At 38.4% G+C, this 17406-nt stretch overlaps 1 protein-coding gene across 2 annotated transcripts in view; it reads left to right on the forward strand.

The window, feature by feature from the left end:
* Positions 1–130: 130 nt before the first annotated feature.
* The window catches only part of GPA33 (glycoprotein A33), a 38264-nt gene continuing 20988 nt past the window's right edge, over positions 131–17406 (forward strand). Inside the window, exons 1-2 of one of the 2 annotated variants that reach the window (XM_088144539.1) lie at positions 131–530; positions 17184–17347. In XM_088144539.1, the coding sequence (XP_088000665.1) occupies positions 488–530; positions 17184–17347 (207 nt within the window). In that variant the 5' untranslated portion in view covers positions 131–487. Of the gene's footprint in view, positions 531–2511; positions 2666–17183; positions 17348–17406 lie in introns of those variants that run through there. The other variant, XM_088144538.1, reaches the window with a different exon arrangement.

Below are 17406 nucleotides of genomic sequence, written 5' to 3' on the forward strand. Positions count from 1 at the left end.
GCAGCTTCAAATTTTATCAGCCTTCTAAATATAACATCTCCAGGCACTGGCTGGCTGTTGGGTAACTGCAGGAGAAATGCTATGCCTGGGCTTTGCAAACCTATCTATCCCTTCGAATCAAGGAACCTCAACTATCTGCAGAATAGATCAAAAGTTTGATGGGCAACCTTTTATTATTTTTCTATTCTTATGTCTGTTTATATGTGTCTCTTTAAGGATCAGGATCAGGAACTGAAATTCTGTTCTGTTTAAAGATCTTCATTCCCATCTGCCCCCCCCCCCTAATTTTTTTGGGCTACAGTATTACAGACTGCCTCAAAATGAAACAAGAAATTGAATCAGGGAAAACAACAGAAAGTCTTATGGCACTTTAAGGATTAATAAATGGATTATTGCAGATACTTCCTGGATAACATCCACATAATCAGATGCATGAAATATTACCCTAAGCGAGGAGCGTTACATATACACACAGCTATTCTTGAGGATGGGGGAAGGAGAAGAGGAAGAGAGAAATGCTGAAAAAAGAGGTGAGAGACAGAATTATTTTTAGTTACTACAAAGCAGTAACAATTCTTGCACTAAAGTGTGATAAGAAACTTTGGTTTTACATTGGATGAACAAAATCTCTACACAAAATAAAAAATAGAATACAGATTTGACATTATGACAATATCTAAAAAGCAGTGGGGAATACAGTACAAGTAAACCCCCAGTTTTAGAGATTAATAGGAAAGAAGAGATATCTGTTAAAACAGAGTATCCATTAAATCTGAATGGGTCTTTACATATTTGTTATTTTATGTACTTTATGCTTATTACACTTGTATAAAATGGCAAGTGGAATTTTATACATGGACAAAAATATACACTGTACAGATTATATACATTGTAGAGAGTATAGATCTTGCCCCCTTCATCCAATGTCTTTTGAACTGAAGACTATTCAGTCACAAGGGTTGTCTGTATTTCAGTTTCACAGAAGCTCCTGGAAGCCAGTGTGACTGTTATGTTCTTTTTTTAACCCATCATTAAATGGGTATTCATGCCTTGAGAAATGCCTGAATAAAATCCCTTAATGTGTCTATCCAAAGGCCTGAACAGAAGTGGATATATTGTAGGGCTTGGCCACAGACACTCTAAAGAAGTAAATTGTGATCCACAAAAGCTTATACAGTAATATGTTAGTCTTTAAAATGACGTAAGATTCTTTGCCTTTGCTGCAGCAGTCTAACACAATTTTCTCAGGAAGTTATTATTATTTTTAATTCCCAGGATTTAATTCAAGAACATAGGAATGTGTCTCTAACTGAGACCATTGATCATCTACAGTAATATATATATGGGAAAAAAATTAAGTCAAGGTCTGCATTCCTTTGGAAAAATGTTGTCAGAGGTTAAAGGCTTCATATTTCTATAGCGCTGATCTATAGAAAATGTAGGATACCAGAAAAAAAAATAGTTTACTTATAAATATACCTACAAAACAAACTTTAGTGCAGTGGATTGAGGAAGTTGGAAGTGTTTAACAGCATGGAATATAGCAACAATGTTGAATAAACAAAATATTGCAGCATTTCACTAGGAGAAGAAAGAAATTAGACCAGAATGCCACAGATAACACCTAGGTGTGAAGTGTTCAGATTTTTTTTAATGACAAGTAAAGGCCACCTTTTAATCATCACCAGTAAAACATAAGCATGCAATACCAGTGTTGCCTTACTGTAATTGTTCTGTTCGTGGTATTTGTACTAGCACATTCACTTGGCTGTTTGGTAAATCTGGCTTATTGCTGTTTTATTTATTTGTGTGTTCAATTTATATCCTGCTTCTTCTCCAGAAACCCAAGGCAGCATAAACAGAGATCTGCCTTCATTTTTCCCTTACAACAATCCTATGAGGTAGGCTGGTCTGAGAGAAAATGACTGGCCTAAAGTTACCCTGTGAATTTCTGTGGACGTAATCCTGAGTTTCCACAATCCTCGTCCAACATGTTAAACACTACACCAAGGGTTCCTAAACTTTTTTGCCATCAGACCTCCCTTTAGTATAATCTTAATGTACGCACCTCCCCTAAAAATCCAACCCCCAAAATGAACACAAACAGACAATGAAAACAATACAATGAAACTTTGGGAAAGGTGGATTTATGATAACAATGTACAACTGAAAGCTTCTTCACACCTCCCCTGGACTCTGCCTGCACGTCTTCAAGGGAGGTGCACCTCACAGCTTGGGAAACCCTGCACTAAATGACACTGACTCTTTTCTGCCTGTTCTTTTGCCTACCAAAAGAAATCTGTGAGGGTGGCTTGTTTACCTGGGAGAAGGCAGAGCAACTTAGAAAGGCATTGTTTCCTTGGCCTTTCAGCAAGAGAGTGAAAGATGTGAAAATAAATCTAATGTGACACAACTTGCAATTCTTGTTAGAAGGGGTGAAAGGGTAAGGAAGGATACAAGGAAGAGGGAGTGGTAAAAATCCAGGGCGGAAGTGAAGACACAGTCCAAACTACAACTGGGAGGCAATTAGTTGTTCTTTCTTCCTACATCGGATAGCACTTTCATTAACACCTGCAGCTTTGGCAACTCTAAGAAAAGGCTGGGGAAAACAGAGGAGGCACTATGAAAGCAAACGAGGGGTTTCCACTTCTTATTATCAGTGCAGGTGAGTCATGCTACTTTGCTACTGTTCAGTACGCTTGTAGGAGATGGACAGGGAGAAGGATTACTTTGTCAGTACATAATCCGTTGTATGCATTTTCTGCGGTAAAAATCTGAAGTTTTACCGTTCGATAAATGCACAGTTGTTACTGATTTGTTGTGCTTCCAGGTGGATGCCTCTTTGTGAAGAGACCATGTATCATTAGAAGGCAGTGGGGAAAAAGAGGAGGGTTACAAATGGGAGACTAATGTAAAATCCAGAAGTCTGTTTTAATTACTGTTACATCGTTGAGCCTGGGATAGATGTCCATTAGTCTCCCGTTGCAAAACTGTTATTTTTCTACCCTCACCTATTGCTTTTTCAAATATGGCATGGAATATGGCTTTATGGGTGTCTAGTGTTACAAATCCCCTTGAGATATTTCTAGGGACAGGCAATATAAATCTACCCCTGGCCCTTGCTCTTCTTGGAGGTTAACTTTTTAATGTTCTTGTTTTCAAAGATGTCCTCTGTATTATAGTTTGCCTTAAACCACCCAGAGTCACCCCACAGGGAGATGGGCAGTGACAAATTTGAAAAAGAAATAAATAAATAAATAAATAAATAAATAAATAAATAAAGTGGAACAATACTGGGCTGTTTCTATAGAGCTAATTAAAATGGAAACAAAAATGAGCAAGATTACTCTAGCATACCACTCTGCCAAAAGTTTAATTATCCCAATTTGTTTCCCCATACTTATATGGGGAACAGGATATTCTGAAATGCTTTCCTAAATAGCTACTGCCTTGTTACTTCTATATGAGAGGGATGGAGAGAAAAGGTATACTCTAGAGTCAGAAGAGGTATTCTGAAATCACTCTTCATTGTAGCCCTGTTGAGGGTAGCTTGGCTTACCTAACCAGCATGTGAAGCCTCACTGGTTACCTCTAAGGAAATACACACTCCTAATCATGATATTGCCTCTGTGGAATTTTGGGGGTTTTTTCCCCTCAGGGTCAATATAGCTACTGTTGCTTTTTCTGAGAAAATGTGGTCCTTAAGGTAGAAAGGGTTCCAAAGTCTCATTTGGGTTAAATGAGATATTATGCGCACATGAAGCTGCTCTACAATCAAGCAGAGCACAATTCCATCTAACTTAACATGACCTATTTTAGAAGTGGTGTAATCTTTTTAACACTGGGAGGCCATATTTTCTAGGAGCTCATTTTTCAGGTGTCACATAGATGGGGCTAGTACTGAGTGGGATGAGGGTTAAAAACCCCACACCAATTTCCATCCTGTCTTCTTCATTCCCACCCCTTCCCACAAACTTATGGGATGATAAGCAATTGACTGTTGTCTAATCTGAATGAATATAATACGCATAGACTTAGACCATTAGACTGAGATTGAATAGTTTGTGGTTCAGGGTGCTTGAGAACCCAATATTGACCTAACATATACCACACATAGGGTTACCAGATATCTGAAAAAGAGGACATGGAAATTGGAAAGGAGGACAAATGCGGGGGGGGGGGGGGATGTAGGGCACACTAACTCTAACTTTCTTGGCATCTCTGACAAAAATTACAATGAAAAACTGCAAAAAAAAAAAAAAAAAGGACTTAGGCCTATATGTACATGAAATTACTTTTTCCAGCAACCAAAATATTGGTTTTCCAATCCCGGAATGTGCTAGAGCCAGTTAGAAGGCAAAAGCCTTTAGTATGTAATGGATTAAGGTCTTGTCAATTTCAGGTGGCAGCCCAAGGGGGCTGGAGGGTACTAATCAACTAATTAAGGTCACAGAGGGAGCTTGTTAACTTGGTTGGCACTTTTATTTTAAAAAAAGAACTTTATTAAATTTCAGTAAAGAGTAAAATGTAGAAAAATCAAAGAAAAAAAAAAGAAGGTAGCAAAAGAAAGAAAATACAGAAGAGAAAAAGTAACTTCCAATTTTCTGTGGTACAGGTATAGATATAAAATATTTTCACCTCTTAATATTTAAAAAGCTACAAAATAAATCTATATCAGCAAAAAATATAAAAAAGATTAATACAAACTATTTCTATAGTTATAAAATAAATCAGTCATCAAACCCCAAAATCAAAATTTCATTTTTTGAGTCTCAAGTAAAAATCCAGGAGTGGTTTCCAAATAGAAATAAAGCCAGACAATGTCATTTCTTTAATCAAAGTAGTCAATTACGCCATCTCCGCCAATTCCATTAGTTTCACTATCCATTCTTCAGCTGTAGGTATTCGTAAATCTTTCCATTTATGGGCATATAAAAGTCTCACTGCTGTTGTCATACAGAGAAATAAATTGCCATGTTTTCTTTCCATCTCTTTGTCCATTACACCTAAAAGGAAAATCTCTGGTTTCAATTGTACATCCATTTTTAAATCTCTTGAATCAAAATACATATCATATCCCAATATTTCTTAGCTTTCTCACAAGTCTACCTGAGATGTTAGTTAGCACTTATTAAGGAAGTGCTGCGCTGTGGAGAAAAGCTGCTCAGGAAGACATAGTTTGCCAATATGCAAAAAGCTGGACAATATTTGATTTTAAGGCTATACCTGCCAGATGGAGGACATGAGGACAAAAAGGAGGAATGTCCTCCTTGTGCCAGACATCTGGTAACCCTAACCAGGCAGGTCATTCCATTAAAGTTATTCCCTTAAGATCAGATAAGTGACACAAAGAGAGGAAAGGTTTTATTTGGTTTTTTTTTTAAGTGTGGGTCTATGCTTTCAATGTGCATAGTGGCTGGGAAAAGATAGCCTCTTCCCTGTTTTGACAGGAAGATTTCTGAAAGTTTAGATTTGATGAAAGCAGTACATTCAGAACGTTCTTTCTTCCTTGCTCAATGCATTGATCTTTTCTGCCCAGGCAAGGTAGGCCTAAACAACCTAACAAGGGTTTTGTGGACTTTGTGCAGGGTGGCAAGGGCAATAGGCTGCTTATTGCTAGACTTTTCTAACTGGCAGCTCCTTTCTAGTGCCCCTGGCAGAAAAAAACATCTTTTATAGTCGTGCTATCTGAGATTGGTTAACTGGAGATGTGAATGACTGAACTTGAATCTTCACCATTAGTTGCACTGTTGAGGTCTGGCTTGCTCACTATATCTGATATATTTGTGCTGAATTGATATTTGGTTGTAGGGTTTACTGGCTCCTAATCTGTTCTGTTAAGAAGAATACCTTCATTAAGAACAACTTTTTCCCCTATTCCCCCTTTTTCCCCTGTTCTTTGTTTTGTTTAATTAAGTAAAGACAAAAGGGAAAAAAGGACATAATTAGCTTTTCTGCACAAGTAGATTATAGCAGCAATGGATTGCTTCATTAATTCCAAGTTTATAGACATACATTATCCCCATAATTCAGCTTCCTATCTATGCTTCGCCTGTGATCAAAGCTTCCCTCTTCAATTATTTGTTATACTGGAAGAAATCCAGTTTTTTTCCTAAATTCCTAAAGCAGTTGGTTTGTGGGATCCTTTAAATACATCTCTCCTCCTCAAGATAAGTCTTTTTGTCAGGTGAAGTCTAAAACTTCAGAGGATCTTGCAAATGACTGCACTTTCCCTAACCCTCCAACTTTTTCCATAGCTTTGCAAATCCTTGGCTTTATTTCTACCCTCCACAGTTATACAGCCATACTAGTACTGTGATGTTTGTAACAAAGAGTCAAAGTGATTTTTCTTCTCTGCCCCATCCCTTTTAAAATGCCAAACCAGGGTCCAAAGCTTATATACCCTTTCCCCTCCTCCTATCCAGGCAGGCACACTTATTAGAAAGGCTTGTGTTATATTCACAGTAGACAGATATGCTGCTGGTATGTGTAGGAATCAAAACCATTTACTTTTAAGAAGTTGGTGATACAAGCACACACTCTGTCCTCACTAGTTTCCCAAGTCTTTTTAAAAAGGTTCTTTGCCAGTGGCTACTTGTGCAGACACACATTTTCATTTTGCTGAGATGAAAGAGGGAGAACAGGAACTTCCATAGATTGGTCCAATATTGACTAATCAAAATCTAAACTTTGCTGTCCAAACAAAAGAAGGTGGGACACAGCACCTTGTTAACAACAGTACAAAGAGACCATCACAGACATGTTTGCTTTTTAAAACTGCCCTATAGAAATGATTGGGTATTATTTGGAGAATATAATATGGAAAATGCCCATACTATACAAATATACAGTATGCAGGAGAACTGGTGAGATTGCAGATTTTTCTGTTCTGGGGGGCTATATGTGAAAGTATTTTGCTATCGTTATAGTTTTTCTATAAATAAAAGTAATAGCTTGAAATGTTATTTTACAACTATAGGTGACTGAAGTTCCAATCAAGTCAAGTGACTTTTTGGCCAAAGAATCTCAGCAAATTTTAAATGGTTACAATCTGTATTCTAGTTAGAAAGTTGAGTATGACTATTTCTTGGGTTGTATCTTGGCTGTCTTGAATACTTTATATGATCAGCTACTTATATTTATGTATTGAAGGGACTCAGTGAAAACTATACCCTAGATGCTGTAATTAAATTCTTTTTTTATATTTAAATGCAAACTCCTGCACTCTAATTCTCTGTATATGTATAGGAACCTCACAAGATTTGTCCTGGAACAACTAATTGCAAAACATAAATATACAATATGAAACATGATAAATGAAACCTAACATGTATTTGACACTGTATTGAGTTATGATCTTAATCTTAAGAGATGGCAATCCCTTCTGCCTCATCTAAGAAGTGCTCCAAGGTTTTTGAATGTTTGGTTGGAGTATTACAGAAACTCCTTCTATTGATTTCTCTTGTCCAGCCTAAACACACCTTCACCTGGGATCGGGAGACAACAGAAGTAGACCCATCAATTACTTTCAGTAAGGAAAAAAACACTGCAGCAGGAGAAGATATTCAGCATAAACATATACTTCATACTTTTTTCAATAAGGGTCTAAAACTTGTTAAGTCCCAGGCTCTTGATAAAAAGAAGGTCTAAGTATCACATGGAATGATTTCTCTCTCAATTCTGGAACTTGATGTCAAGTCCAAGGTCAGAGGTTGATGTTAAGCCGAAGGCCAGAGGTTTCTAATGTTCAAAGCTGGTCTATGTATCATACAGATGATTCTTTCCCTGCTGATATTGAGATTTGTAGGTAGCTGCCAAATTCTGTGAAAGATGGAGGAAGGTCACACTGAGGAAAACAAGCATTTACCACCCCTTCCCTTTCCCAAAGTATATTCTTGACTTTGGGAAGGTTGATTCATACAAGCAGAAGTGCTTGCACATTTGAGTGTTTTGGCTTCAAATATATATTTCATAATCTGAATGCTAGGTCACAGATGATCCAAAATATCATATGTGAAAAATATAAAATGATACGTATGCTGGCTGTGAAGCTTATATACTATTTTCTTTTCTAACATTTTATAGTTTCTGATCTATGACATTTCAGCAAATAAATAAATAATCAGAGTAGATTATGAGCTAAGTGGCAATAAGTGTCCCTGATATACACATGACAGCTTCTGATACTTTTCTAGAGGCATCAGAATTAGGCTTCCTGCATCTTCTCTTGTCTGGCAGTGCTTTGGTTGTCTCGGGGTGGCTTATTTTTTAGGGGGAGATAATGCTTTGAGGCTGGATCAAGCATAATGATAAACCCTACATATGATAAAGCCTAAGAACGCTATAATAAGGCCTATTCTTCTGAATGTATACATTACACTTATATGTAGACATTCAACAATATTTAAGGTTGAGAATTGAACCTGGCATGAATTTTCTGTTGCTGAGTTCACATATAGTAGTAAGTCACTGTGCAGTTTGCTTAGCTTTGACTCAGTTATCTTATGTGAATGAAGCCATTGCATGGTATATAAACTGTGGTTTAGAGTATTCTATGAACCCAGCCAAATGTTTAGTAAACTGTATCTAAACAAACTATGGCTTTGCATGACATGTGACCAAGTCTAGTGATAAAGCAAGGAAGATGATTGGCCAGTTCTCAGAGAACAGAGCATCCCACAGATTACAAGCTATTCTTACATTTCTATCCAATAGGCCTAAATTCTAAATTTTGTATATGGATTCAAACTCAAAAATCAGTGCCTACTGGTTCAGTGGCGGATTAGTCCCTATCTTTGTGCAGAGAATGCAACCTCTTTTAATTTGTGGCCTCCATTTGAGAGTGGGTGGGGGTGGAGGGGAAGAAAGAAAATAAGAAAATATAAGACACTTAGGAGACAATAGAAACATTATAAAATATTTCTTAATTCTAAAGCCCAATATCTTTCATTTGGTTAAATCTTTGGAGATGTGTGTAGTTTAAGAGACTCTCAGATTAATTTGGTGACAGAGTAAATTTTCAGGTGGTTTAGAAAGTATATGTGCGTCACCTTATGTTGTTTCTCCCCCTCCCCTTGTATAAATTTCTGGGAATTTTTTTTCTCCACTTCCTCCAAAGGGCTTTCTCTCTGAATGGTAGCTTTATGACTGGATTATAAACTGAAGCCAGCTATATAATGTTGTTTCTCCAGCACAGTTGAGTTATCTCAGACAATTGTGATGTATGCTCCAAAAAATAAAACCTTGTGGGCACACTTGTTTCCTGCTGATCAAAAGTTGACTAGGCGTGCAAGAGCCTGCCTGCTGGCAACAAGCCTGCTTGCTGGCGCTGAATTCAGATCTAAGGACTGTGCATAAAATAGTTGAGATACCTTAGAAACATTGGGAAATCTGCTACAATATAGAGGGCACATTGCAATCTATGTAGACCAGGTCAGTATTGACCCCCAAGGGTTGATGGGACTATCCAAGAGGCTCTTCTTCTTCTTCTTCTTCTTCTTCTTCTTCTTCTTCTTCTTCTTCTTCTTCTTCTTCTTCTTCTTCTTCTTCTTCTTCTTCTTCTTCTTCTTCTTCTTCTTCTTCTTCTTCTTCTTCTTCTTCCTATTAGTTAAAGTAGTATTTATTAAATTATTTCCATATAATAAATGTTTGGGGGCTGATGAATAATCTGAAACTTCATGAACGGGTCAATGAGCTGAAGTGTTTGGGTACCCGTGATGTAGGCCAACCTTTCTGCCTGATATAGGAAATCCAGAGCTAGAGTATCTCCAACTGATGGCTATCCAGATGTGCTTAGGGACTACAGTAAGAAAGGAGTTTTCTATTTCCTGGAATCTAATAACTAGTTCCATTATCTGATTAATCTAGTTGTCAGGAAATTTTATGAGGGTAAAGTGGGTGGAACCAGCATTGTAAAATATGTAACTGCATTATGCATTCACAAGGTGTGGAGCCAATAAAGACATAATAAACAGAGGACTTTGTTCTTTTCTGATCATTTCGTTCTTGAGCCTAGAACACATTTTACTGCATTGAGTTAATGCAGAAAAAATTACCCTTGAAACCAGGCTTTTGGGATTATTTTTCCCCTCTGTTTCTTATTTTATTCTATAAAATGTGTATAGTATCTTATGCACAGAACACTGTACATCAAGGGTATTTCCAACGACGGAATTTCATGGAATTCATGGAATTTTACAGTAACCTCATAGTTATTTTTTTTTCCATTCATAATCCTCCCATGTTTCCCATTATTTGTTTAATGCTTATTGCCACTTTCATTAAGAAGGTAAAGATGGGATAGCTGCCCAGTGCTTTTTAGCTAGAGCTGTTAAGAGCCGCAAATCTGAACTGGCCTGTTTAAAATTGTGACAACCAGGAAGAACTTGAAAATAAACATGTACTTTTCTGTTGTGAGGTGTAGAGTAGTAAAAGTCATAAGAATAATTGCATGAGAAAGACATTAGAAATGTTCTCAAAGCTGGATGGAGCCCTCTTGATCATCACCTGAATGTTGGCATTTGTATGTAACAAAACAAGCATTGGATTAATGGAAGGGGGCATGATCACTTAGTGGCAGAAGCAAGCTTTGCATGCTGAATATTTCCAGGTGGAGAAGACTCTTGAGAGTCCCCTGGACCGCTAGGAAGTCAAACCAGTCAATCTTAAAGGAAATCAACCCTGATTGCTCATTGGAAGGATCGATAATGAAGCTCAAGATCAGATACTTTGGTCATCTAATGTGAAGAGAGATCTCTTTGGAGAAGACCCTGATGCTGGGAACGATTGAAGGCAAAAGGAGAAGAGGATGGCAGAGGATGAGATGGTTAGATAGCATCACTGAAGCAATGAGCATGAAACTGAGCAAACTCAGGGAGGCAGTGAAGGACAGGAAGGCCTGGTGCAATATGGTTCATGGGGTCACAAAGAGTCGGACACGACTTAATGACTAAACAACAACAACAACTTAACATCTCCAGATCATGTCATTGGAAAGAGTGCTGTCTGAGAGTCTTCAAAGCTGCTGCCCATGAATAGTGACTAGGGGTTAGTGTTCTCTAACTTGGTACTCTCCAGCTACATTGTATATAAACTCCTATGTCATTTAGTAATATTTTTTAACCAGCTATTCTTTTCTTATATCTAATTTTTCTTTACTGCAAGTCTCTCTCAGCAGAACCAGTAGGTTCCTTCACTTGTTTCCTAATTTCCTTTCCTTTCCTTTCTGCACAGATTGGTGTTACAAGTGAGAGACTAACTTCTTAATTGTCCCTAACATACACTTTCAGAGAAGCATAGAATGTAAGGATGGGTAAGGCCCTTGCATCCAATCCCCTACACAGTTCCAACTTTCTAATCCACAGTCTTCCAACTTTCCTGATAGAGGGCTATCCTGCACCTATTTAAACATCTTTTTTTTCTCTCCCTGGTTTTATACCTTATATTTTGTAATTCTATGCTAATTTTTTATTTTATTTTATTAATACAGTGGTACCTCGGGTCACGAACTTAATTCGTTCGTGAATTGGTCGCGACCTGAATCAAATTTTCCCATAAGGTTCAATGTAAATACAGTTAATCCATTCTGACCCCTCCGAATTTGGTCGCCAACCGATTTTGGTCACATCCCGAATCAAATTTTCCCATAAGGTTCAATGTAAATATGGTTAATCCATTCTGAACCATATGTATTTTTTTTTTTAAACCACAAAAATATGAAACAAAATACAGTACAGTGCAGTACGAAGAGAGAGAATGCTAACCTTGCTTGAGGCAACTTCTGGTGTGGAGGACAGGAAGGCGGGTGGGGAGGCGGTTACTGCTTGGAGGGAGAGTCCCCCTCCCTCCAGGAAGCCACGACCACATGTCACGGCAGCAAAAATGGCCGCAGATCCTGTTCGTCACTCGATGCGGAGTTCGCAGACGGAAGCAAAATTTTGCGAACGGTGCTGTTCGTGACCCGAATTGGTCGTGAACAGAAGCGTTTGTGACCCGAGGTACCACTGTACAATGTTTTACTCCATCTACTTTTATTTTGGAATGGTTGTTATGTTATTTGCTTTATGCTGGTCTGCAACTGAAATAAAAACAGCAGCAGCAGCAACAACGATAACTCCTTTTTGAACTATATTACTTATTTGAAGATACTGGAACCAAAGAGGCACTTCTGACCATTCCAAGGGAAGAGTCTCAAAAAATTTGTTAAATTCTGCAATCCATATGAAATAGTATCTCTCTACGATTTTTTTGTGGAGAAGTCTGGACTTATTCTTCTATATTTATCCCATACTTTTAGTAAATGATTTAAAATTGAGTAATCTTTGATAGCTTTGACATTTCTATTTATATCCAACCAAAGATATTTATGCAAGCCTTTTGGGAGTCCTGCTCTTTCAACAGAAGGAACCTGGCCTTATCCTGAGATCCAATATGTAATCCAAATTAGACAACTGATTGATAATGTAGTTTGAGATTTTGTACAGTCTGTCCACCTCATTCATTCATGTGTTACAAAATCCTAAGTTTAATCATCAATCTTTACTTTGACTAAATAAAGTTAGTTGTCTTTGTCAATCACTTAATATCTTTTCAACAATTCTTATTGGAATCATTTGAAATAGAAAGTTGATCTCTAGTAAAATATTATTTTTTATTATTGATATTCTTTCCAACCAAAACAAATTGAACTTTTTCAGTTATAAGATATCTGCCCTTATATTTTTCCAAGTCTCTGAGTAGTTATTTTTGAATAAGTCTCTATTATATTTTGTTCAATAGTACTTAATCAGTTGAACAGTGATATAAGCCTGTAATTTGTGGCAAATGTTGTTTTTCCTCTTCAGATAAATTCAGTGTAATCATTTGTATCTTGTTCTTGTTAATCCAGTATTATGATACTGAATCATAATGCTATATATGTCCCATTACTGGTTCTAAAGAGTTCAACACTATCATCATATATACTTTTAATGTATGTTCTAGATTTGCCAATTTGGTTTCTGAAACTTTATTCTCTTGCCATATCTTCCTTGTCAATGATTTTAATGCCAAAAAAAAAAAATAAAGGAGAGAGGGGACAACCTTGTCTTGTCCCTTTTGTTATAATATATTTTTGTAATAAAAATTGATTTATGATCTTAGCTTCTTGTTCATTGTAAATATTCTCTCCATGTGAGAAAACTTGATATGCAATTAACCTTCTTCACAGTCATGAATATGAATAGCCATTTCAAATTATCAAATCCACCTCAAGAAAAATCAGACCTGTTTTTCTGATTAAACTTATCATTCAAGATATATCTGATATTGTCTCTCATATATTTCTTCAGGACAAATCCAGTCTGATCAGGATGAATTAGATCAGTTAAAAGGCAATTTTACTCTTTACAAGTATAGCTATGAAAAGTTTACAGACTATATTCAATAAAGAGGTAGGCCTATACAACTCTGGATGAATTGGCTCACTCCTTTCTTTGTAAATCAAAGAAATAAAAGCCTCTTGCCATGAAGAAGAAAATGCTTAACATCGTATCTTATTCATGACCTGAGTTAATGACCTTATCTGCACTATATGACAATGGGAAGAATTATGGATTAAATCTATAAAATTTACTCCAAGCTACAACTTAAACAAAAATTGGTACAAAATGTTTTACAGATGGTATACAACTCCATCAATAATCTCCAAGGTAGATAAATTATACAGTAATAAATGTTGCCTTGAAGCAGAAAAAATATTTTACCACATGTAGTGGACATATAAAAAATGTACAAAGTACTGGAAAGTTATACATAGTACTGTACAACGCAGAACATTTTGGAAATTAAATTTGAAATGAAACCACAATTTTTCTTACTAAGCATACAGGTAGTCCTCACTTACCAACCATTTGTTCAGCAACTATTCCAAGTTGCGATGGCACTGAACATGTAGTACTTATGACTGGTCCTCAAAGTTCTGGCCATCGCACCACCCCTATGGTCACATAATCACAATTTGGGAGCTTGGCAACCAGCTCACACTTACAACAGTTGCCCTGTGGTCATGTGATCACCATTTGCAACCTTCCTTGCCGGCTTCCCACAAGCAAAGTCAATGGGGAAGCCAGCAGGGAAGGTTACAGGTCATTCTGATAAGTTCCCCTGGCCTCCCTGCACTCATGCCAAGCTGTGGTCTCTTTCTTCTGGCCTCCTTATGCTCATGCTGAGCCTCACCATGCTTCCCTTAGCCTCCCTGTGCACACTCACCATCAGGCCTCCCAGGGCCTCCCCCCCACATGGCACCTCCCCATGGCAGCCCCATGGTCCTTACCTGGGACTCCCACTCTTCCCACTTAATGACCTACAAATCCAGGTGGTACTACAGCAACTGGGACTGCCTGGATTGTCATCCAGAATTTCTTTCGTATAAACTAGATTTATACAAGAAAGAGAGAGAGAGAATGGAGAATGGAGAAAAAAAATTCATATCTCTAAGAATCAAAACATCTCCCTCTGCAATTTCCATAAGTAATTTCCCCCTTGTTCAGTTTGAAATTGTAATAATAAAAATCTCTGTATTTCATCCTAAATCAGTTTTTCCAAATCCCACAATAAGTTTCTGATGTATATAACTACTCCATTTTTATATCCCCAGAGGCCACATTTTTGACTTAAGCTTTGCATTCTAGCAAATTAACAGTCTTTTTAACATGTCTCTTGAAGACTTATCTTTTTCCTTTTTTTAATTTTTTGAGAAGAACTTTTTCATTTTAAATGGGCTATTCAGTCAGTTAATGTTTGTTCAGAATATTTTGATTTGATCCATGATGTCACTTATCAATGACATTTATGAAAGGAGAGCTACTGTTTTATCAGTTTTTTATCTCTTTTTGTTCTGAATTATTTTTTGGCTTGTTCTGTTGCTGTTAATGGCTCAAGCATATTGTTAACATCCACTGTTGAGTGTATTAAGGGTTTGCTGCCATCTATAAAAATTCCACACAAAATGGAGTAGCCCACCTGTTGAGGCTGAACATGGATTCTTCTGCCTAAAAAGCATGTGCTAGATTACTGAGGTAAAGTACTGATGAAAAGTTAACATGTGAAGAATTGAATAACAATCCTTGATAAGCCTTGCAGAGCTGCTGTGAGGAATACTCTCAGCATCTGCCAGACAGAATTGGATTCTGGCTGGACAGATCCTTTGGAAGTGACTGAGGCATGATTGAGCCTTTTATCTGGGAGAAATTTGAGTTGGTTGATCCTGAGGAAGTGAACAGAGTCCTCGTGGCTGTGAGCTTGGCCATCTGTGTTCTGGACCCATGCCCCTTCTGGTTGGTTAAGGCCTCCTGGGAGGTGGCTAGGTCCAAGATGTGGTTAATGCCTCTCTGCAGAAGGGAATGGTACTGCCTGCCTTGAAGGAGGCAGTGGTGTGTCCCTTCTCAAGAGGCCATCCTTGGATCCAGTTGTGTTAGACAACTTTCATCCAGTCTCCAACCTCCTCTTTTTGGGGAAGATTATTGAGAAGGTGGTTGGCACTCAGCTTCAGAGGGCCCTGGATAAAGCAGATTATCTGGACCCTTTTCAGTGTGGGTTCAGGCTGGGATACAATACTGAGATGGCATTAGTTGTGCTTCCAGATAACCTTTAGAGGACTCAGGGTGGGGAATGGTGCAACTGTCTTGGCATTCCTGGATCTCTCAGCAGCGTTTGATACCATGATATTCTTCTGGACCAGCTTCGGGGGTTAAGAGTGGGAGGACTGCATTGCGGTGGTTCTCCTCCTTTCTCTATGGCCAGTTCCAGTTGGTGTGCGTGTATGTGGGGGGGAGAGGTTGAGCCCTAGGTCCCTGCAGTGAGGGGTGCCTCAGAGGTCGGGTCTCTCACCTCTCCTCTTTAATATCTACATGAAACCACTGGGTGAGGTCATTTAATGGCATAGAGTGTGGTATCATCATTATGCTGATGATAGCCAGTTATGCAGTACATCTCCACCCCAGGCTGGGTAGCTGATGGAGGCTGTGAGAGTCTGGATGTAGAGGAACTGACTTCAACTCAATCTTGGCAAGATGGAGTGGCATTAACTTTTGGCCACCCAGGGTCTGGTGATATGTCAACTTTGACTCTGGATGGGGTTGCGCTCCCCTGGACTGAGCTGGTTTGCAATTAGGCGATCCTTATGGATTTACAGCTCGTGCTTGAGGAGCAGGTAGCAGCTGTAGGTAAGGGGCCTTTGCACAGATTCACCTTGTGTGCCAATTGCACCTTTTCCTGCACTGGGAGCCCTTGCTCACAATCAGTCACACCTTGATCACTTTCTGTTTGGCTTACTGCAATGCACTCTACATGGCTGCATTCTGCCCTTGAAGACCCCCTGAGTGCTATAATTGGCCCAAAGTGTGGTGGTGCATGCAGTGTGGGGTGCTCCTAATTTTGTCCACATTATACCCTGTTGCACATGCTGCACTGGCTCTCAGTTTCTTTCCAGGTGCAATTCAAATTGCTAGTTATCATGGGACCAGGTTATTTGTGAGTCTGCCTCTTCCTGAGAGTATCTGCCCATCCCACCAGATTGAATAGGGTAGCATGCTCCAGATCCCTTCCCTGAAATGCTGGCTTCTAGCAGGACCTTTTCTGTGGGTACCCCTACCTTGTGGAACACCCTTCACCTGGGCGATCTGGGAGGCCTCCAACCTTTTAGCCTTCCAGAAGGCCATCAAGACTTGGGGTCTTTACCCAGTTGCTCGAGTAGAGTGATGGTGTCTGTGGATGGTTGTGGTGGCATCCTAGGAGGATGACCGAGGCACTGGGTTTTTAATTTTTTGTTTTTTGCTGGTTTTATGATTTATATGGTTTTGTGGTTTTCTTGTTGTGAACCTCCCAGAGTTGTGCACCTCCCAGAGTTGTGCTTTAAGATGGGTGGCCCTACAAATCTTTTAAATAAATAAATATTCATTTGATGAACAAAAGTGTAAGATAACTGTAGCTGCATAACTAGTTTAGACCAATTTGGTATTTTAATAGTTAAGTCTCTAATCAAAAGCTGATTTTCCTTCAAAGATTTGTTTTTGTTCATTTTTTTCATTCTCTTAATGCTTTGAAGGGTGGGTGTTCAGGAATACAAACTTTTTAAAGCATTTTTCCCAATCTTGATGATAGAGATACATTTGAGCTTTCTGTTTCTCCGTGTGTGTCTTTTTCAGTAGTAGCAGCTGTTCATGCCATTTCAGTAACAGGACCTTCAAAGGCAGTGGAAGCAAGAAAAGGACAGAGTGCCACCCTGCCATGTACCTTTGAAAGTTCCTTTACTAAAGAGAAATCAGATTTTGTCTCTTGGCGGGGAATATCCCTGGGAAGCAAATATCAGGTAAGATATATACTGTACATATATGTTTGTGGAGAAAGTATGGCTGAGTGAGGAAACAG

This window comes from Python bivittatus, unplaced genomic scaffold (genome assembly GCF_059951505.1).
Source record: "Python bivittatus isolate LINGU-HERP-01145 unplaced genomic scaffold, Pbiv_v1 ctg000350_np1212, whole genome shotgun sequence".
Lineage (NCBI taxonomy): Eukaryota > Metazoa > Chordata > Lepidosauria > Squamata > Pythonidae > Python > Python bivittatus.